This window comes from Hipposideros armiger, unplaced genomic scaffold, assembly GCF_001890085.2.
Source record: "Hipposideros armiger isolate ML-2016 unplaced genomic scaffold, ASM189008v1 scaffold_60, whole genome shotgun sequence".
NCBI lineage: Eukaryota > Metazoa > Chordata > Mammalia > Chiroptera > Hipposideridae > Hipposideros > Hipposideros armiger.
In genome coordinates, this window is record NW_017731410.1 from 4443044 (window position 1) to 4461146 (window position 18103).

At 36.9% G+C, this 18103-nt stretch overlaps 1 protein-coding gene and 1 pseudogene across 4 annotated transcripts in view; both read left to right on the plus strand.

Annotated features, from left to right (window-relative positions):
* The window catches only part of DDX4 (DEAD-box helicase 4), a 65686-nt gene that overhangs the window by 5605 nt on the left and 41978 nt on the right, over nt 1-18103 (plus strand). For 2 of the 4 annotated variants that reach the window (XM_019641465.1, XM_019641466.1), the window contains exons 4-5: nt 9113-9202; nt 13626-13686. In XM_019641465.1, coding sequence (XP_019497010.1) covers nt 9113-9202; nt 13626-13686 — 151 coding nt within the window. Of the gene's footprint in view, nt 1-7726; nt 7808-8238; nt 8310-9112; nt 9203-13625; nt 13687-18103 lie in introns of all 4 variants that reach the window. The other 2 variants (XM_019641464.1, XM_019641467.1) reach the window with 2 other exon arrangements.
* Nucleotides 11889-12273, plus strand: LOC109382121 (MORF4 family-associated protein 1-like; annotated as a pseudogene).

Consider the following 18103-nt stretch of genomic DNA (forward strand, 5'->3'; position numbering starts at 1 on the left):
ACTGTTTCTTTTCTTTTTTTTTTTTTAAGATTTTATTGGGGATTTGGGGGAGGGGAACAGTGTTGGGGGATTGGGGAAGGGGACCAGCCAAGTTGTTGTTCTTCAGTCTTCGTTGTGGAGGACGCCAGTTGCCATCTGGCATCCTGTCGGCAGCTCATGGCCTCTAAGCTCAAGGTGCTGTGTTCAATCTTAGTTGCAGGTGGGCGTAGCCACTATCCCATGCGGAAGTTGAACCAGCAACCTTGTTAAGAGTGCAGCTCTATCCACTGAGCCATCCGGGTGGCAGCTCAGCTCAAGGTGCCAAGTTCAGTCTTAGTTGCCGGTGGGCGTAGCCCACCATCAAACAGGCAATCTTGTTGTTACACCAGCTGAGCCATCCTGCCACCTGTTGGCAGCTCAGCGACAGCTTGGCTCAGGTGCAGCATCACTGGCCCATGTGGAAATCGAACCGGCGGCCCTGTTGTTCAGAGCTCGTGCTCTTAAGCCAACTCTTAACCAACTGAGCCCCTTGGCTGGCCCAACATTATTTCTTCTTATGCCAGGTCTGAAGAAACCTTGCAGCTTCTGATTTGGCCTATTGGAATTCTGTCTTTAGAAAGTTTGTTCACTGGGAATTCTCACTCTGAGTGTAGGCAGCCACCAATTAAGACCTTTAAGCTATGAAGAAGCTCAAGTCACTTGGAGAAAGAGAGGTATCTGGCCAATACCCAACTATTCCAGCCATCCCAGCCACCAGATATCTGAGTAAAGAAGCCATCTTGAATATTTAACCAAATTGATATTGAACCTTCAGATGAAAAAAGTTCTAGACAACATCTGACTGTAACTGCATGAGTGATTCCAGTTGAGCCCACTAAATCCTACTAGAACCATGAAAAATAATAATTGTTCTAAGCCATTAAGTGTTGGATGAGTTTGTTATGCAACAACAGATAACCAGAACAGTGATTTTAATTTTGTTCCCTTGCTTAAGATAGTGTCTGCCAGGTTTCTCCATTCTACAGTTACTATTTTTTCTTTAAGATTGGTAAATAATTTGTGGGCGGACAGTTTAGACCTTATTAATGTCCTTTTCTACATCAAACTTTCAGCTACTAGTATTTGTAAGCCAGATCAAATGTTACTGTGATGCCTGCAAAATGGGGATTTAAAAAAAACAAACAAAAAAACCTTTAGTTCCTCTACTTGTATTAGTTAGAATTCTGTTTTGCCTTCTTTCTTATTTACTTATTTATTATCAGTATATATGCATGTATTTTATTCAATGGGTTATAATCTGTTACAATCATGGCTTGCTTTGTCCCACATTTGGCCAGTGGGAGCCCATTTCAGTTGTCTCCTTAGAGCTTTGGTAACTTTTGAAAGCTTTCTTGCTTTTTGGTATGAACTGATGTTCCAGTCTGGTCTTGCATATTTCTGGCCCAGGCCTGGTATCAGGTGCCACCCCCTCCGCTCCCTGTCTCCCAATAAATAGTGTTGGTTTCTTGCAGTGGGAAATTATATTTAGAGACCACAGTATAGACTTTCTTCAGTGGACGGAGTTAGGAAATCCTACTTTTCTCTTTAAGGAGATATATAATATAAGTTCATATTGATATTTCCAGTTCAAATTTAGGGGTATAGGGTTATTTTGTAACCTCTTTGATTTTCTATTTTAATCCCTTTTCTCTCACACTGAAAATCTTAGTTCTTAAAAAACATTAACTTAATTATATACCATTTTATTATTAACAATATGATTATAGAATTAGTTTATTTTTTGCAGTTCTTTTTGCCTTATGATATATCCCTCTAGGGACATAGGTTCAAATCACTGTATTTTTAAATCACTTGAAACAATTTGTGTGGGTAAGCCATTAACTCAGTACATATTTATTTGTGTGTATTTATTTTTTTTGCTTTACATTTTAAAATTTTGATTTCATTTTGTTTTATAATATTGCATAACAATCACATGGCTTCCCAATCAAATCCACTCACTCAGAGATGGCTAACACACATTCTTACCCTTCTCAACCTGTTCCTTCTTTTCTTCCTCATAGATAGTCATACGTTTTTGGTTTATCCTTCCACTTTTAAAATATATAAGAAAATGTATTTCTTTTTAGATATAAGCTAGCATACTGGACATGCTACTCTGCACCTGGCTTTTCCGATAATATTTCCTAGTACTCACTCCACAGCGTTGTATAGAGATAATCCTCTTTCATTTTTACAGCTGCAGAGTGCTCTGAAGGGGAGCAGATATGCTACCCTCAAATACGTCACTTTGGCATATTGATTATTTTGAATTAAAGTTACTTGGGAAATAGCCAGTGCAAGGACAGTCTGGCCCTCTTTTGTTTCCCTGAAAGCAGGAGATAAATCTCCCATTTGAGGTGCCACCTTCCCCTCATCCCACTAGGGAAGTAGAAGGCATCCTTACCACCAGAGGTATGGAATTAGGGCCCAGAAGGCTATATCAACAAACCTTGATACTTCTTTTTTTTTTTTTTTCCTAGCTGAGCCATCCTGCCACCTGTTGGCAGCTCAGCTGCAGCTCAGCTCAGGTCAGGCATTGAACTGCTGTTGTTCCGAGCTCAAACTCTTGAGCGAGCTCTTAACCAACTGAGCCACTCGGCCGGCCCCAACCTTGTTACTTCTTAACCAATTTACTACCCCAAGACCAAACCCCTTTGTCTTGTCAACTCTTCACAAATTTATTGTTTCTTTATCTAAAAGTTAATATAAGAGCTCCCTGCCTTAAATTACTTTTTTTTTTTTTTTTTTTTTTTTTTTTTTTTTTTTTTTTAGCTGAGCCATCCTGCCACCTGTTGGCAGCTCACGGCTGCTCAGCTCGGGCTGACTCGAACCGCTGTTGCTCAGAGCTCAAACTCTTGAGCGAGCTCTTAACCAACTGAGCCACTCTGCCGGCCCCTTAAATTACTTATTGAGTCTATTTTTATGGGGATCCTGTATGTATAAAACTAAATTTGTTTCTTTTCTGTTAATCTGTCTTATGTCAATTTAATTATTAGACCAGTCAAAAAACTTAGAAGAAGGGAACATTTTTCTACTTTTACAACTCCATGTTTCAGTCTGTTATTCAGTGTCTATTGAGTTGTTTCCAGTCTTTAGCTTTTAGTTCTGCGTAATAAATTTGTGTATACATCCTTTTATATTTTTTGCCTGTGTATCTTTGAGACAAATTCTGGAAGTAGGATTATTGAATCAAAGGGTACATGCACATGTAATTACTAGATATTGTCAAATTCCCTTCCCTCAGGGTAAGGCCGTGGTGCATCCCCAACAGCAATGTATGAGGGTGCCTGTTATTTTGCAGCCTCTCTAACAGAGTACATTATTAAACATTTGCCATTTTAATAAAAGAAAAAATATGTCTTAGTGTAGTTTTAATATGCATCACCCTTAAAATGAACAGAATCGAGCATCTCTTCATGTATTTAAGGGCTGATTTCTTTTTTCTGTGAACTCTTTGTTTGTATCTATTGCTGTTTTTGATTTGTTGACCTTTTCCTTTTTAACTTTTAGATGTCCTATCTGTATTACAGATATTAACCTTTTTTCTGGATTATGTTGGAAATATTTTTTCCCAGTTTTTTATTTGTACTTTGGCTTTTTTATTGTCATGAGAGTTTTCTTTTTTCATCTTTATTAGTCACAGTATATAAAATTATTGCTTCTGGATGTCGAATTATAGGTAGGAACATTTTTCCAAGTATAGAGGAATTCACTCATTCTTTTTTTTTAGTATTTGCATGGCTTTATTATTTTTATATTTGAATTTCTTATCTTGTTATATGGTGTGAAGAATTAGCCCAACTTGATCTTCTGGTTATTCAGTTACATATAGAGTATTTTGTAAAGAAGAAGTAGTCAACAGTGTCAAGGACTGCTGAAAGATCTGCTAGGTTAAGAATGGACAACTGTCAATTGAGTTTAGAAACAAGGAGGTCAGTGTTGGTATTGGCCCTGCCAATAGCAGCTTCGAATGAAGCAATGGGGCAGAAGCCAGATTGCAATAAGTTCAGCAATAAAAGAAGGCGGGAAAGTGGAAAGAGCAAGTGTAGATAAGTCCTTATGAGGTCCTACATTAATAAAATCTTTTTATTAGGCACCATATAAAAGATTTAGAATTCTAAGACAGATTTCAGGCAAAAATGTTTCTCAGTAAAATCCCTGTATCAGTCAGGGACCAACCGGAAAATAGAAACCACTGTAACTATTTAAAGTAGAGGGAATTTGGGCCAGCCGAGTGGCTCAGTTGGTTAAGAGCTCACTCAAGAGTTTGAGCTCTGAGCAACAGGGTCCCCGGTTTGATTCACGGCCCGTGCTGAACTGCCAACAGGTGGCAGGATGGCTCAGCTAAAAAATAAAAATAAAAATTAAAAATAAATAATTAAATAAATAAAGTAGAGGGCATTTAACCTTTGTGAGAATTAGAAAATGGTACTTCATATGGGTAGGTGTGGCTCTGCAGGCATATGGCTTGCTAAGTGACTGCAGGCTGAGTTCAGCTCCTTCTTGCCTTTTGGCTTGGTTCGTTTGTGCAGGGCCCAATCTCCAGAACGGTATCTTGTGGCCCTGGTTATCCCCATTTTACACAGAGAGAAAATAACCTGCCCAACGTCACATGGTTAATAAATGGACAGAGATTCTCTGTGCTGACTTCTCAGCCAATTGTTAGTGATTTTTTCCTCCCTGTTTGAAAGCTCCAACTCTTCGGTCTTAAGAGAGGTAGACAGAAAAGATTCATCTCTGGTCATTGACAGGGCATTGTCACTTCTCTTTTGAGGTGAAATACTTCTCTTTTTTATACTCAGGATGACTGACAGTGACGACATTCACAAACCACTTTTCCTTTGCCATTTGGGACATGGAAAAGTTGTAGCTGGACTTTGATGTATTTCCTAGTGACTGTTCACCAAATTCCACAATTCACGGATGAAACATTCTTTTTCAGTGAAGGGCCAAGAAGACCTCTTAGTCTTAGGAGGGATTGTCCAAGGTACCCTGACACAGTATTTGGCTTTGTAGCCTTCATTAACTGTAAGCTTTCATTACACACCCTTGCAAATACACTTAGGTGCTACTGAATGTATTATGTCATCTAGGATGCTTCGTTGATTGCAAGCAGAATCTCTCAGGAACACTAAACTCAAATAAGACTGAGTTCTAAACCAGTGTTAATTCATAATGGGGAGCAAATAAGTCTTATCCACTGCACCTCCTTTCTCAGTATCAAAATACTTGGAGGAGTTGAGAATTGTTCATCAGAAAGTTGCTAAGTGAGCATGGAATCAGAACAGGTGCTGATGAAACATCTTTACCTCACAATGGAGAAAGCCTCCACAGTGACCTGTCCCCAGGTCCTCAGTCTTCTCCATTTGCACCAGTGTTTTCCACACTTTAGTCATTTAAATATCACCTTCATGATTTCTGTCATTCCTGCATACCATTAATACTTAGTTTTTATTGAATTGAGTCAACTTTTAAAACCTTAAATATTTGCTTTAGACCTAAAGCAATTCTGTTTCTGAAATCGTAGGTCTGATGTGATATAGTTTGCTAATACATATTATAATAAATATTAAATATAAACACTAAAATAAGTATCAAAATGAAAGTTGTCCATGAATTGCCTAAAATCAGCAGTATGTGTACCACACTTTGGTAAATATTGCCTTAGCCATTACTGAAAACACAGAGTTTTGTCTCAACCCTGATGGGTGTGCTGAAAACCCCTCTCTGATGATTTTCTTCCTTAGATATGTCACGAGCACCGTGGTGTCTTAGAGACATTATGATTCCCTTCCTCTCTATGTTGTGTTGATTTACAGGGCTCCAACCTTCAAAACTTAATGTTTAAAATATTTTCTTTGGTTATGTGCATAGTAGGAGATTCTCAAATATTTATAGTTCCTAAGAATGAACATCCACTCTCCCCATTTGAGGTGATCCATTTTGGCTTACTGGTAGATTAAAATAAATTTTAAACAGCCTGTGTGGTAGGCACAGTCCACAACAATAAAATATATCATTATTTGGATACTACAGAGGTAATGTTGAAAACATAAAAAAATCTAAAATATCAGTTGTCTTTATCTGCATTACCTTGGAGAATTTAGCACCTCTTTCTAAAGTGTGAAGGGTCTTAACTGGAAACTTTGATTCCAAACTGTGAGACATCTTTCAGGACATTCTTGTCCTACCTTACTTACTATGTGGGATTTAGAGAATTTGGAGAAACTGTATACAAGCTTTCCAGTGAATCTTTTGAGACAGGAATCTTAAGGTTTTAAATGCTATTAGCCACTGCCATTCTTTTCACCAGACTGTTTCTTGAGAGATCGGCTAACTTTACTTACAGTACTTAGCATAGTACCTGACATACAGTAGGTGGTCATTTAAAGTCTATTTAACAATTGAATGAATTCCTGTCTTTTTTCTATGTTGCAGTTCATTACCACCGCCAATCAAAGATCTGTCAGAGAGAATCAGAAAATAGAATATACTGGTTTTACTTTCTTGAGACACATATCAAGGAGAAGTGTTTATGGAATTGTGTTTGTCTTTTTTCACTGTTTATGTTCAATTTTTGAATTATATTATTTTCATCCATGGCTTACTTTTCCTTTCCTCAATATTAAACTTTAATTCTCATCAGAATTCATTTTTTCTTAACTAGAGCTAACTCTTAAAAATTATATATTTTGAGTGTTTCATAAAGAACCATTTCATTATAATACCTGAAAGCAACAAAAACCTGTTCTTTCCAAGAGTGAATAGTAGAGAATGTTTGCTAAATGTTTAAAAAATGTTCATTTTTAGAAAATATCTCTGAGTTTCCCATACTTAATGAAAAAAAACTAGTTGGTTATTTTATCTACGCAATTTCATATCTTGCTCTTTTTACTTAATATTTTCCCATACATAAAACATTTTGAAAGGAAAACATTCAATTCAAAATAAGGTAAAATACCTCAGAGGATCCTACATACAAATTTTGAGCACCAGAAGGAGTATTAATGGCTCTCTTCCACACATATACAGTGATTTAAGGTACTAGCCACCTCATGGATGATGTGAAAATTTGGTTTTAAAACAGAAATTATTAAAAATGACAGTTACGTTAAAATATATTCTGGTTTGACCTTTGTTAAATACAATCTTTTAAAAATAATTCATGTTGAATATAGTATTACAAAGTTTAATGCTAACTAGATAAATCCTGACATATTCTTGGAGGAAGAGACAGAACCAAAATGGTGGTTCTAGGGAAGAAAAATACAATATAAAGTAAGAAGAATCTGTAAAGTGCCTCATTCTCTATGTCTAAGTGTCAGACTATGTTGGGATTTATATTTCTGAATGAAATATTCAGGAATTTCTTCAAAGATTCAGAGAATGGAAAATGATGGAAATAAAACCAAAAATAAAAATTACACTTTGTAAGCTGTTCATTGTTACACTTTTTGGAGGGATGGGAAAATACTATGGGATTTCATCTACTTTTTTTTGGAGCCCAATCAGATTACCTGATTGATGAGATCATGAAGTACCGAAATGACCCTAGTGTCAGGTGGAGCACAGATTCAAGCATTGATGTACCACCTACACCAGCACAATTTCCTTCTTCCTTCTGTATCAGAGGGCTTCTCCTTTCCAAAAAGTTGGACCCCCAACTCTATACCATACATAGGCTAACTTTCTTTACAACTTCCAGGGGTACCAATGGGCAGAGTCTCATCCCTGTTCTCATTGGGAAGAAAAGGAAAATTTCCACCGTGCTTCGCCTCACGGTCAGGTACCAGAAATCCCCGGATGAGAAGCAAGCGCCTCAGAAATAACCAGAGGGACCAACTGCCAGCGGCCACAGTAGGAAAAGGGGCAGAGAAAGCTAAAGGGGTAGGATGGAGAGCATTATCCCACTTCCCTTTTATTTTTGGTGTTAGAAAAAGGGAGGTGGTCATCTCTGGCTTGCAGTGCTTCCATAGGGAAAATCTAGAGCCTCTCCAGATTGAAGACCCCACCCAAGAATCTAGAGACAAGTAGCCGACCGCCAGCCCTGTATCCACAGGTCCAACGGGCCACTCCGCAAATAGAACTGTGGGTGGGGCCACTGCGGGCTCGAATGTGCGCAAGTAGGGAGCGCACGACTGGAAATGGGGGTGGGACGACGCTGGCTTTCTGAGCACTGATTGGCTCGTTTCCTGGTGCCATTTATTGGTGGAGCAGCGTCCTGCACGTGCAGCCGTTTAAGCGGCGTCGGGGGCCTGCGAAGACCGGAGAGAGCAGGCGGCGGAGAGGTGAGTGGGCCAGCGGCTTTTCTCGTGGCCTCGGTCTCGACCTGACCCTTTGGGCTTTCCAGTTGCCGGACTTTGGGCCAAATAAAGAACTGATTGGGCCGGTGGGGGTTTGAAGTCGTCCTTTGGGGTCTTTCCATTTCCTGCCGGAATGTCCTAAAGCCCCATGGGCGCCTGAAGTCTGGGCTCAAGGCCTGCAGAGGAGGCACGGGCGCTTATTTTTGGCCCAGGCCCTGCGCAGCTCTTTTCCGTACAAGGAAAACTGTAGGACTGTTTACAAACGCTTGTTGGTGAAATTAATCTTTGCTGGAGGGATTTGGTCTGCCTAACCCCTCTCCCCTTCCCGTCAAACTTCAAGGCCTCAGTACCTGGTCCCTTCTTCCCCCAAGAAATGAAAGCAAAACAAAAACAACCCAAACCAAACATCTTATATACCTTTGAAGGCAGGAACCTTGAATATTATCAGAAAGTTTCCCCTCCCCTTGCTATCTAATAAGCCATCTGGGGACCCTTCCAAGGAGAAGGTAAAGTCTATGAACAGATATTAGGGCAAAGCCTGAGCATTGGTGGGGACATGGTGATTGTTAAGAGTAATTAGGTAAGTGGTTCAGCTAATTTTTAAAGATAAAAAGAATGGGAAAAGAAGAAACAAAAGTTAATTCCCCATTTTACAAAAACTTTTGCAGGAAGATCACCTAGTTGAGTAGTTTCAGGAAGTGTATGTGAAATGATGATAGTTTATGCTTTTTAAAGATACAATTCTGATCTAATTGAGGTCAAATGTGTATGTTTGTATTTTTATAAAGATAGAACTGGAACCCACCATGGGAGATGAAGATTGGGAAGCAGAAATAATCAAGCCTCATGTGTCTTCCTACGTTCCTGTATTTGAGAAGGTAGTAAAATTTAAAGTTTGTAGTTATTAAATGCTACAGATTTTATCAAAGTTAAGAAGCGCTATGGTGGGAAAGTTTTAAATTACAGTCTGTTTCAGTATGCTGTGCTTATCTCCATGTGATTGTTGTAAACTTTATTATAGGGAATGAGGAAGAAGCATGCTAAACCTCAAATTTCAGGCAATTTGATAATTAAAATCTAAAATATGTATTAAAATCTAAAATATATGTAATACTATTAACAACTTAATTTAAATCTCAATGATTTAGGACATATTGTGGATGAAAACAAGCTTGTACAGATGTCTCTGAGACACACTTGTATAGAAAATTGAAAAATATAATTTGTTTTTAGGTGATATTTTGAATTCTGGAAATTGGTTTTATACAAGGAGTACTCTCAAGATAAATATGTTAGGCTGATTCAGATGGTATCATCAGTTTGATTTTTATTTATTTATTTATTTTTTATTGGAGAACAGTGTGTTTTTCCAGAACCCAAGTCAGGTAGTTGTTTCAATCTAGTTGTGCAGGGTGCAACTCAGTGGCCCATGTAGGGATCAAACCGCCATCTTGTTGTTATGAGCACTGTGCTCTAACCAACTGTGCTAACTGGCCACCCACAATTTGATTTTTAAATCTACAAATCATCAGCTGTTTTTCCTTAATGGCATTTGGGGGGTTACATTGTAATTCAGAAGAAGGGCCCTGGAGAGGTTTTTTTGGGTTTCATTCTGACTTGAAAATTGACTTTAAAAAAATTAACATATGGTACTTTAGAAGATAATGTATTTTAAAGGATTATTTCTGCAAAAGTGTTATCTATTTGAAAATGTCCAAAAGTTGATTTTTTTGTTTTTCTTTTAGAATTTCCAGTTTGTTTGTTAGTTAATTCTAACACTTTCTGATTTCAGGTGATATCAGTAGAAGTCTTTATTTCACACAAAAATATTAAATATGCAACACTTTGTTTTCATTGGATTTGATCTATATATAAATTTTATATTAAAATACCCCAGATGTTAATCTGAATTTATCATATTTCTTGTTTTGGAGCTTAAGCACTCCTATTAAATTTTTAGTAAATGTTCTTCTGTTTTTCCCAAACATATTTTTATATAGATTGTAATGATAGTACAGTTACAATTGTAATTTTTGATTTCAGCTTTTTCACTCTTTACTATTCCATGTTGCTAATTTCCTAAAAATAATTTCTTGTGGTTACATATTTCATGGAAAGGATCTACCATAATATAATTGATTTTCTGTTGGTGTAAATTTAAGATAGTGTTAGCTTTTCACTGTAATATTGTCATGACTATCTACAGCTTTTTCTTTGTTTTAATTTGGGAGTATTTTTCTCAAAAATCGAATTACTTGGTCAAAGGATATTTTATGGTTCTTTTCTTCCCTGGTTCTCAATAGACTTGTTATAATATAAAATTTAAATCACAGATACAGACTTTCTTCCAGTGGTCTTTCATAGTCACCTGTGTAATTTTTATTTTTATTTTTTAGTCTGAGATTTTGTCTTCATTAAGTGTTCTTCAAACACTACACTGCACTGTAGCATATTGTGCATATTTATTACATAGGGTGTCTGAAATTGAGTATCACTGACTATCATATCTTTCAAATGAACCTTTTTAGAATTTTTGTGCTATCCAGTGAAGTACCTTATTTCTTGATATTGGGAATACTAACTTGATTATAATTTTTATTAACAATTCTACTTTATGATTCTTACTACATATTTTTTATGGAGCCAATTTGTAGTAAAATTTTTGCATTTGTCTGCAAACTTAACACCTGGCACAGGTTTTGCAATAATTATTTGGCCTATTTTGCTTAAAGGAACATGATGCAATTTTTTTGCTTGCCTTGGTGGAATAAAGTGCAGAGACTAAGGATGAATGTGTGACTTTTTTTCCATGACGTTTTTATATAGGAGAAACCTGAGGCCTTTTATTCAGCCTAGTTTCTTTAAAGGCACCATTTTGATTAGTTTTTCTAACCGAATTTCTATTTCTAGAGATAGCTGGGCTTCCCTTTTGTTAAGTTTATAGTGTCTCTGAGACCATCTTGGATTGGTATCATCTTAAGCAAAATATGTGACCAGCTTTTTCTGAATGCTTCTCAGGATTGTATTTGGAAATTTAATGTTGATAACATGCTTATATAATTTTGAATATTGGCTACTGTTCTGATAGCTCTTAAAATTTCCCAATTCTAGGTTTTGAAGTGAGTGTACCACCTGGGGATAGAACAGTGAAAGATGTGCGGTGAAGAAAAATTTGATAATCTAACAATTATGTAGTCTAAAAATCTCAGCACTTATGCATTTGTGCATTGCATGCAAGTCTTGCTGGAATGGATGAATATGGTGATTGTAATAGGATACTGGGTTTGCTTACTCGCTGGAATGCCTCTTGTTAGATGACCATGAGAATAAGTCTACACAGTGATCACTTCTGTTTGATCTATATGTCTTTTTTTTGGTGTGTGTGGCACATTTCAGAACACAAATACTCTTGTGAGTAAAATGGAAACAGCTTGAGGTAATTAGTCCATCCACGATTATATTTTAATTAAGCAGAAGCAGCAAAGTTTGTAATTTAGATAAGAAAATAAAATTTTCATCTTTTCTGTTCACATCTATATTGTGGTTCTGAAGTAGCAGGAAAAAATGTGGTTCTTGGACATCATTGAGTTGGCAGACCTAAGGAAGTGAAGTGCTAGATGGAGCCTGAGGAAGATTACTAGCAATTCCTGTTTTTGGTCATCAATGAGATGTGGAAGGATACGGTGTCTCTTAATTGGGAGCATGGAAGACCGGTTATGCTGAATAGGAGCAAGTTGTGGGAGATGGACAATATGCCCATCCCAGTAAAACCCAGGTGGTGGCCTTGGAGGAGAGCACTCTGACTCATCTCCAAAACCTAAATAATGGAGTCAAGAGCAGAGTGACAAAAAGGCATGGGAAGGCAGAGAAGAAAGCTAAAGAAATTGCAAACATGGCCGAGCTATTGGTTGAGCTACTCTGGAGGATTAAGAACAGGGAATCTTATTGAAAGAGGATGGGCAGTTTACAGACAATGGATTCTAGTCAGCTGATAGATACCGGCTGACACCTGGGAGAAGCTGAAACCAGATCTTTTGTTCCTTCTTTTCTCTCTCTATTCTGTCCTCACACTAGGGTTTTGCTGTAGTCTGGTTGATGACCTCAGTATAAGTTTTGATTGTTAAATGTTTTTGTTTGGGGACAGTTATTTGGAAAATACTCTCATATTTAGAAATTAGGACCCAGATTATAAGCTCTTGCAGCAACCACATTTGTTCCAGGGCTTTGGTTATTATTTCTAAATTTTGAGGTACTTTGCTCTTTCTTGTGTGACCTGATAGCTCCCTGGAACTTTGGGTCTGTGTGTGACACATGAGACTCAGAGTCAGAGTTCTCCAGCTCTGGTGGTGCTGAAGGGGTGGCATTAATTCTAGAAAATGACTACACAGCAGTTGTTTAAGAAACTGAAGAAGGGACCAGACTTCAACTGAGGATATGAATGGGGTTGATCTCGCTAGGGCCGATGAATCAAAAGTAGGGATGGCAGATGGTATTGTTTATATTTTGGGACCTTAATTTCTGTGTGAGGCCAAAGAAGGAGAGATGTATTTTTTTCAGAATTTAAATTTATGTGGTGCACTATCTTATGTAACCTGTCTGGTCAGTGTATTAGGACAACACTCAAGCTTTATTTGATGTGGAACCTAGGATAGGAGATATGATCTTGGCATTCAGTACAAGTTGATGTAATACTCTAATGCATTTCAGGGGATTCTGGGCATAAAATGAAGGAGATATTTGCAAAGGCCCTTAGGGGCCAGGGATGGAAAAAGTGGAACTATCTGCATTGGACCCTAAACTGGATAGGGAAGAGGCATCTTCAAAATTCATAAGTTGTCCAGCTATAAGTTCATTTGAGTAGCAGACCTGCAAAGTATTTGAGGTCCAACCCTACCATATTTAAAAAGAAAAACTCACTGTGTTATTAAAAGTATTTATTTGCTTGGAAAAGATAAAAGACTTAAAAAAAAAGATATATTTCAGAATTAAAAATAGTAAGAGTACATACAAGGTGAAAATAAATGTGTTCATCATAATACAAGCAGATTTGGCTAATGGCTATAGTTTGCTGATCAAACTACATTGTTATAAGTGATATATTAATATACTGTACATACAATGTCAAAGTGAAAATTTTGGAATAATTTATAAAGGAACATCCAGTGACCCAGAAAATCTTACACTCTACTATTGTTTTGTTTTGAACAAAGCCTAGTTGTTAAATTTTTCTAGTATTTGTGAAATAGATTACACATTCTTATTATTCAAAGCAGAAAACTAATCTTTTCTTTCTTCTTACAGGATAGGTATTTTTCTGGAGCAAATGGAGACACTTTTAACAGGGCCCCAACTTCATCATCAGGTACGTGTTAAGGCAAAAGGTAGAACTCTTTTTAGGTTAAGGGCTTCATCTAGTGAATGAGGAGCAGACTAGTAGACATCTTGTAGAGGTATTTTTAAAATTTTCTAGTGAGACTTCATTCTTATTAAGATATTTTGGGATGGGGCCACTTCTAGTTAGAGGAAGGGAGAGAGGAGAGAGTAGAGTGCTGTAGACTGTATTATTTGATTTAGTGGGTTTGCTGTAAAACCTTTGTCCAATCCGGATGTTGCATGTTTGGCTTTCAGGCCACTAGGGAATTGTCAGGGCCCCTGACATAAGGGAGTAGGAGATTGGACTATAAAGTTGAAGCAGATTTCAATGGTGGTGACCTGTCAGGATAACAGCTGTTTAAACCAAACCTGCCATACCATCAAGATGCCCTGAGTTTCTTTGATTTCCGAAAATGTAGAAAAGATCCTAGGAGAATAAAGGAAATAGTCAAGATAAGGGAGCTTCTGTTTTCCCTCCACCATTTGTTTCCAGCTGGGTTGCCTAAATATTTCATAGAGTTGATGTGGATGGAAAGATTGGGTGGAAGTGATAGGACTTGGGCTAGAAGTAAACTCATGGCAGCAGTCTCATATTGTTGAAGTCCAGAGTAAGCTGAAATACTATTTCTACCGTCTTAAAAAAATTTTTTTTTATTATGGTAAAATGCACATAATATAAAATTCACAATTTTAACCATTTATAAGTGTGTAGTTTAGTTGAACCTTAAACAAGGCAGGAGTTAGGGGCACTGACCCCCTGTGTGGTCGAAAATCTGTGGATATTCAAGTCCCTTATATAAAATGGCATAGAACAAAAATGCATACAGTCGGCCTTCCACATCCTCACACTCTCACATGTGGATCCAGAATATATACAGTCACATTACTGTGCAACCATCACCACCATCCACCCCTAGAGTTTTTTCATCTCCCCAAACTGAAACTTCACACCCATTAAACAGCAACTACCCAGTTTCTGGCAACCACCATTCTACTTTCTATGAACTTGAGTTACTATGAATTTATTATGAGTCTCTATGAATTTGAGTAACTACTACTTTTTAAGTCTTGCTATCGTGCAAGGGAGGGGGCTGGTGGTACCAGGTAGTTGCATCATTTGTCATAAAAAATAAGTGGATGAGGTGATACACTTTATAGTCAAGGGAGCTACTGGCTCACTGAAGCCTGTCCTAAAGTGAAAAACCTGTGAAGTAGTAGATTCTAAAATGTAAAGGGGAGTTTGAGAGGCAGAGTTAATCAGGTTAAAGCAAATTTAGTTCCCATGTTCACTTTAAGTTCAGAGCAGTTCACTTGCTAGAGTGAAGTAGAAGAAATGCTTTTGTTGTCAAGGTAAGTTTATCTTTCATAAACATTTAAGTGCAGTGGTTTAATATAGAATATTCAGATTCATAAAAGTTGATGAAATTCTGTCTGTCGAATCCCCAGCAAAAGGCTAATGTTGCTTCCACCATATGAACTGTGTGTACGCGTGTATGCTTGAAAGACCAATAGGTAAAGGTAATCTGTACTTTTTAACTCGTCTTTTTGCATAGATTGTTGTGTAATCGGGAAAAACCTCATTCTTTGAGGTGTCAGAAACCAATTTTTGTAAAGAGATGAACGTTTAGGTCTATGGTATGTTAAAGTATAACATTGTTTTGTGGTGAAATCTTTAAGAAGCTAGATTGAAAGAGCCACTAGCTAAAAGCCAGGATTTTTCTTAGCATTTTATCTCTGGATGTTCAGGCTAATGAAATGAAATCAGGTAGTGAAAAATATAGACTGCCTGCTTACCTTCTTCTGGATAACAAGTACTTCCATAGCTCTTTTTTTAATTAAAATTTTTTTTCATGAAAATAGATGTTATTATTACAGAAATACATACCAGGCTAATGAATATGTACTAAACGAATACCTAAATATCCTTATTGCAATCAAACTAAACAACCCCCCCCCAAAAAAAAACAGCCCTCAAAAACCCCAACAACTAAAACTTAAGTAAAAAGGTAAAAAGAAATGAAATGATCTGAAATTTTGGCCCCCCAGATTTGGCCACCATTGCCAGTCTGTTGACTCTGATTGTTTAGATCTCTGCATATATTCCCACAAACACAATTGTATTCCACTGATATATACATGTTCTTTTTTATCATTGATACCTGTCTTGCTATTCTTTTGCTTATCTCCCATACCCTTATCTTCCATACCCTTTTCATGATCTTCAGATTGCATTTAGACATGTTTCTTTTCATTGCCTATTTCATAAAAATGGAATCCTGTTATACTGCATCTTGCAAAAGCTTAATGATAGTCATATAAACCCTTCTAAGTGGTATAACCTAATTCTTTCCAGTCAAAAAAATTCATGTCATCTGGTTTTAAAATTTCAAATACTAACTTCACAGTTTATAATTGAAAACATTTAGTCCCTGTTCTCATTCCTTATTTGACTTCCTAGTATGGAACCTGAGTACTTAGCTCCTTCCTTTCCCCCTGTGTACCCCACTCACACTTCTTGCCTTCTTACTCTCCTAATATCACATTTTTTGCTTAAAGTCTGTATTCAGTTTTTATATAATTATGGCTGATATTCACATTTGAGCCATGCGCTGTGTTATGGTTATATTTCCTTTATTCAGCTTTGTTTTGTTTTTACTAGAATGAATTATTACCTTGTTTTGTTTACTTGATCTTCTGTGTTTCTATTGCTAATTCACTCCCAAATCCTCTGCCAGAAGCACAAATATCCATTCAGTTAGTTTCTGATGCGTACAGTGATCTATCAGTTTCATTCTCTAAAATCCTCATCTTTGATTCCTTCATCCTCTTCAATATAGACTTGCTGCTCTTCAGGCTCTCATCCCAAGAATTACCCTGCACCTCTTTACTGTGTCACACACACTTCATGTCCTCTGGATCCCGTGTTTGTTTTTTTCTACCTTGATTTTGACACTCCTCCCTCTGCCACTTTGGTGGAGCCCATTTTCTTGAAGATTCTTGAGAAAGGAAGCAGGGGAAATAAATTGGAGATATTATAAATTTTTTATCTTCATGCTTGATTAATAGTAAAATTTTAGGTTGGAAATAATTTTTCCCCAAAACTTCATATTGATTCATTGTACATGAAATTCTAGTGATGCTGTTGAGAAGTTTGATAATTAATGAGTCCTGGTACTTTGTATGTGATATTTTTCTAACCTAAAGCTTTTAGGATCTTATTTTTGTCTTCTGTATTCTGAAAATTTTATGATTATTTATGTACCTTGATGTGTGGGTCTTTTTATTATACAGGACACTTGCTGGGTCTGTTAAATCTGAAATTCATATCCTTCACTTCTGGTAAATTTTCTTGGGTTATTTTTTTTTCTGCGGATTATTATAATTTAATTTAAAGTTTATTTCTGTTCCCTTTATTGTTTCTTTGAATTGTTTGTCCTATGTTTGTTTCAGTCTGTGTTTTTTTTATAGGTGGCTGTCTTCAAAAGTCTGGAGATCCTTGCTTGCCTTTTTGTGTTTTAAGAGTGGAACATTAACATGCTGATTGGAAACTCACCTATATGTACATGGACACAACTTGTTGACTGATGGGCTCTACTATCAAGTGATTGGGCAAGGGCCAGGCTGTTTTGTTGAGGAGAGCAGTTTTCCTAGAGAGAAATCATCTAGTCTTTCTCTAGAGGATTTAAACTTTTTAAACTATGTTTTCTATTTCATTTTCCTAGTTTGTCCTTTCTTCCCTCCCTGTCTTTATTGTACGATCCTAGGATGCCTTTGCTGATTTCTTTATTACCCATTTTTGAATGATTTAAATTCTTCTAGACCAGCTATTTGTGTCAGGGATTTTTTATCCCTCTCCTTCAACCTTTCATTCAAAGGAAGCACTTTACCGCTTCTCTTTGGCATGTCTGAATTGCCAGCATCACTACTCTTGTGCATTGGGGCCATTATTATTACGTAAAATAAGGGTTGTGTGAACACAAGCACTGCGATACGGCGACAGTCAATCTGATAACCAAGTCAGCTACTAAGTGACCAGTGCGCAGGTGCATATACAGTGTGGACCCCTCTGGACAAAGGGATTATTCATGTCCCAGGTGGCGTGAGATTTCGTGCTAGTCAGAATGGCACAGAATTTAAAACTTAAGAATCATCTATTTCTGGAATTTTCCATTTAATGATAACCATAGATAATTGAACCATGGAAGGTGAAACCATGAGTAAAGGGGGACTACCCTGTTATCTTTGTTCTGCAATTTGAATTTTTCACTCAGTATTGTTTCTAAGGTTTATTCATGTTGCCAGTTGTTATAATTCATTTATAATCATATTCTGTGTGAATATACCACATATATATAATACTATATAATATAGTATAGAACACAATATATATGTATATATATATATAT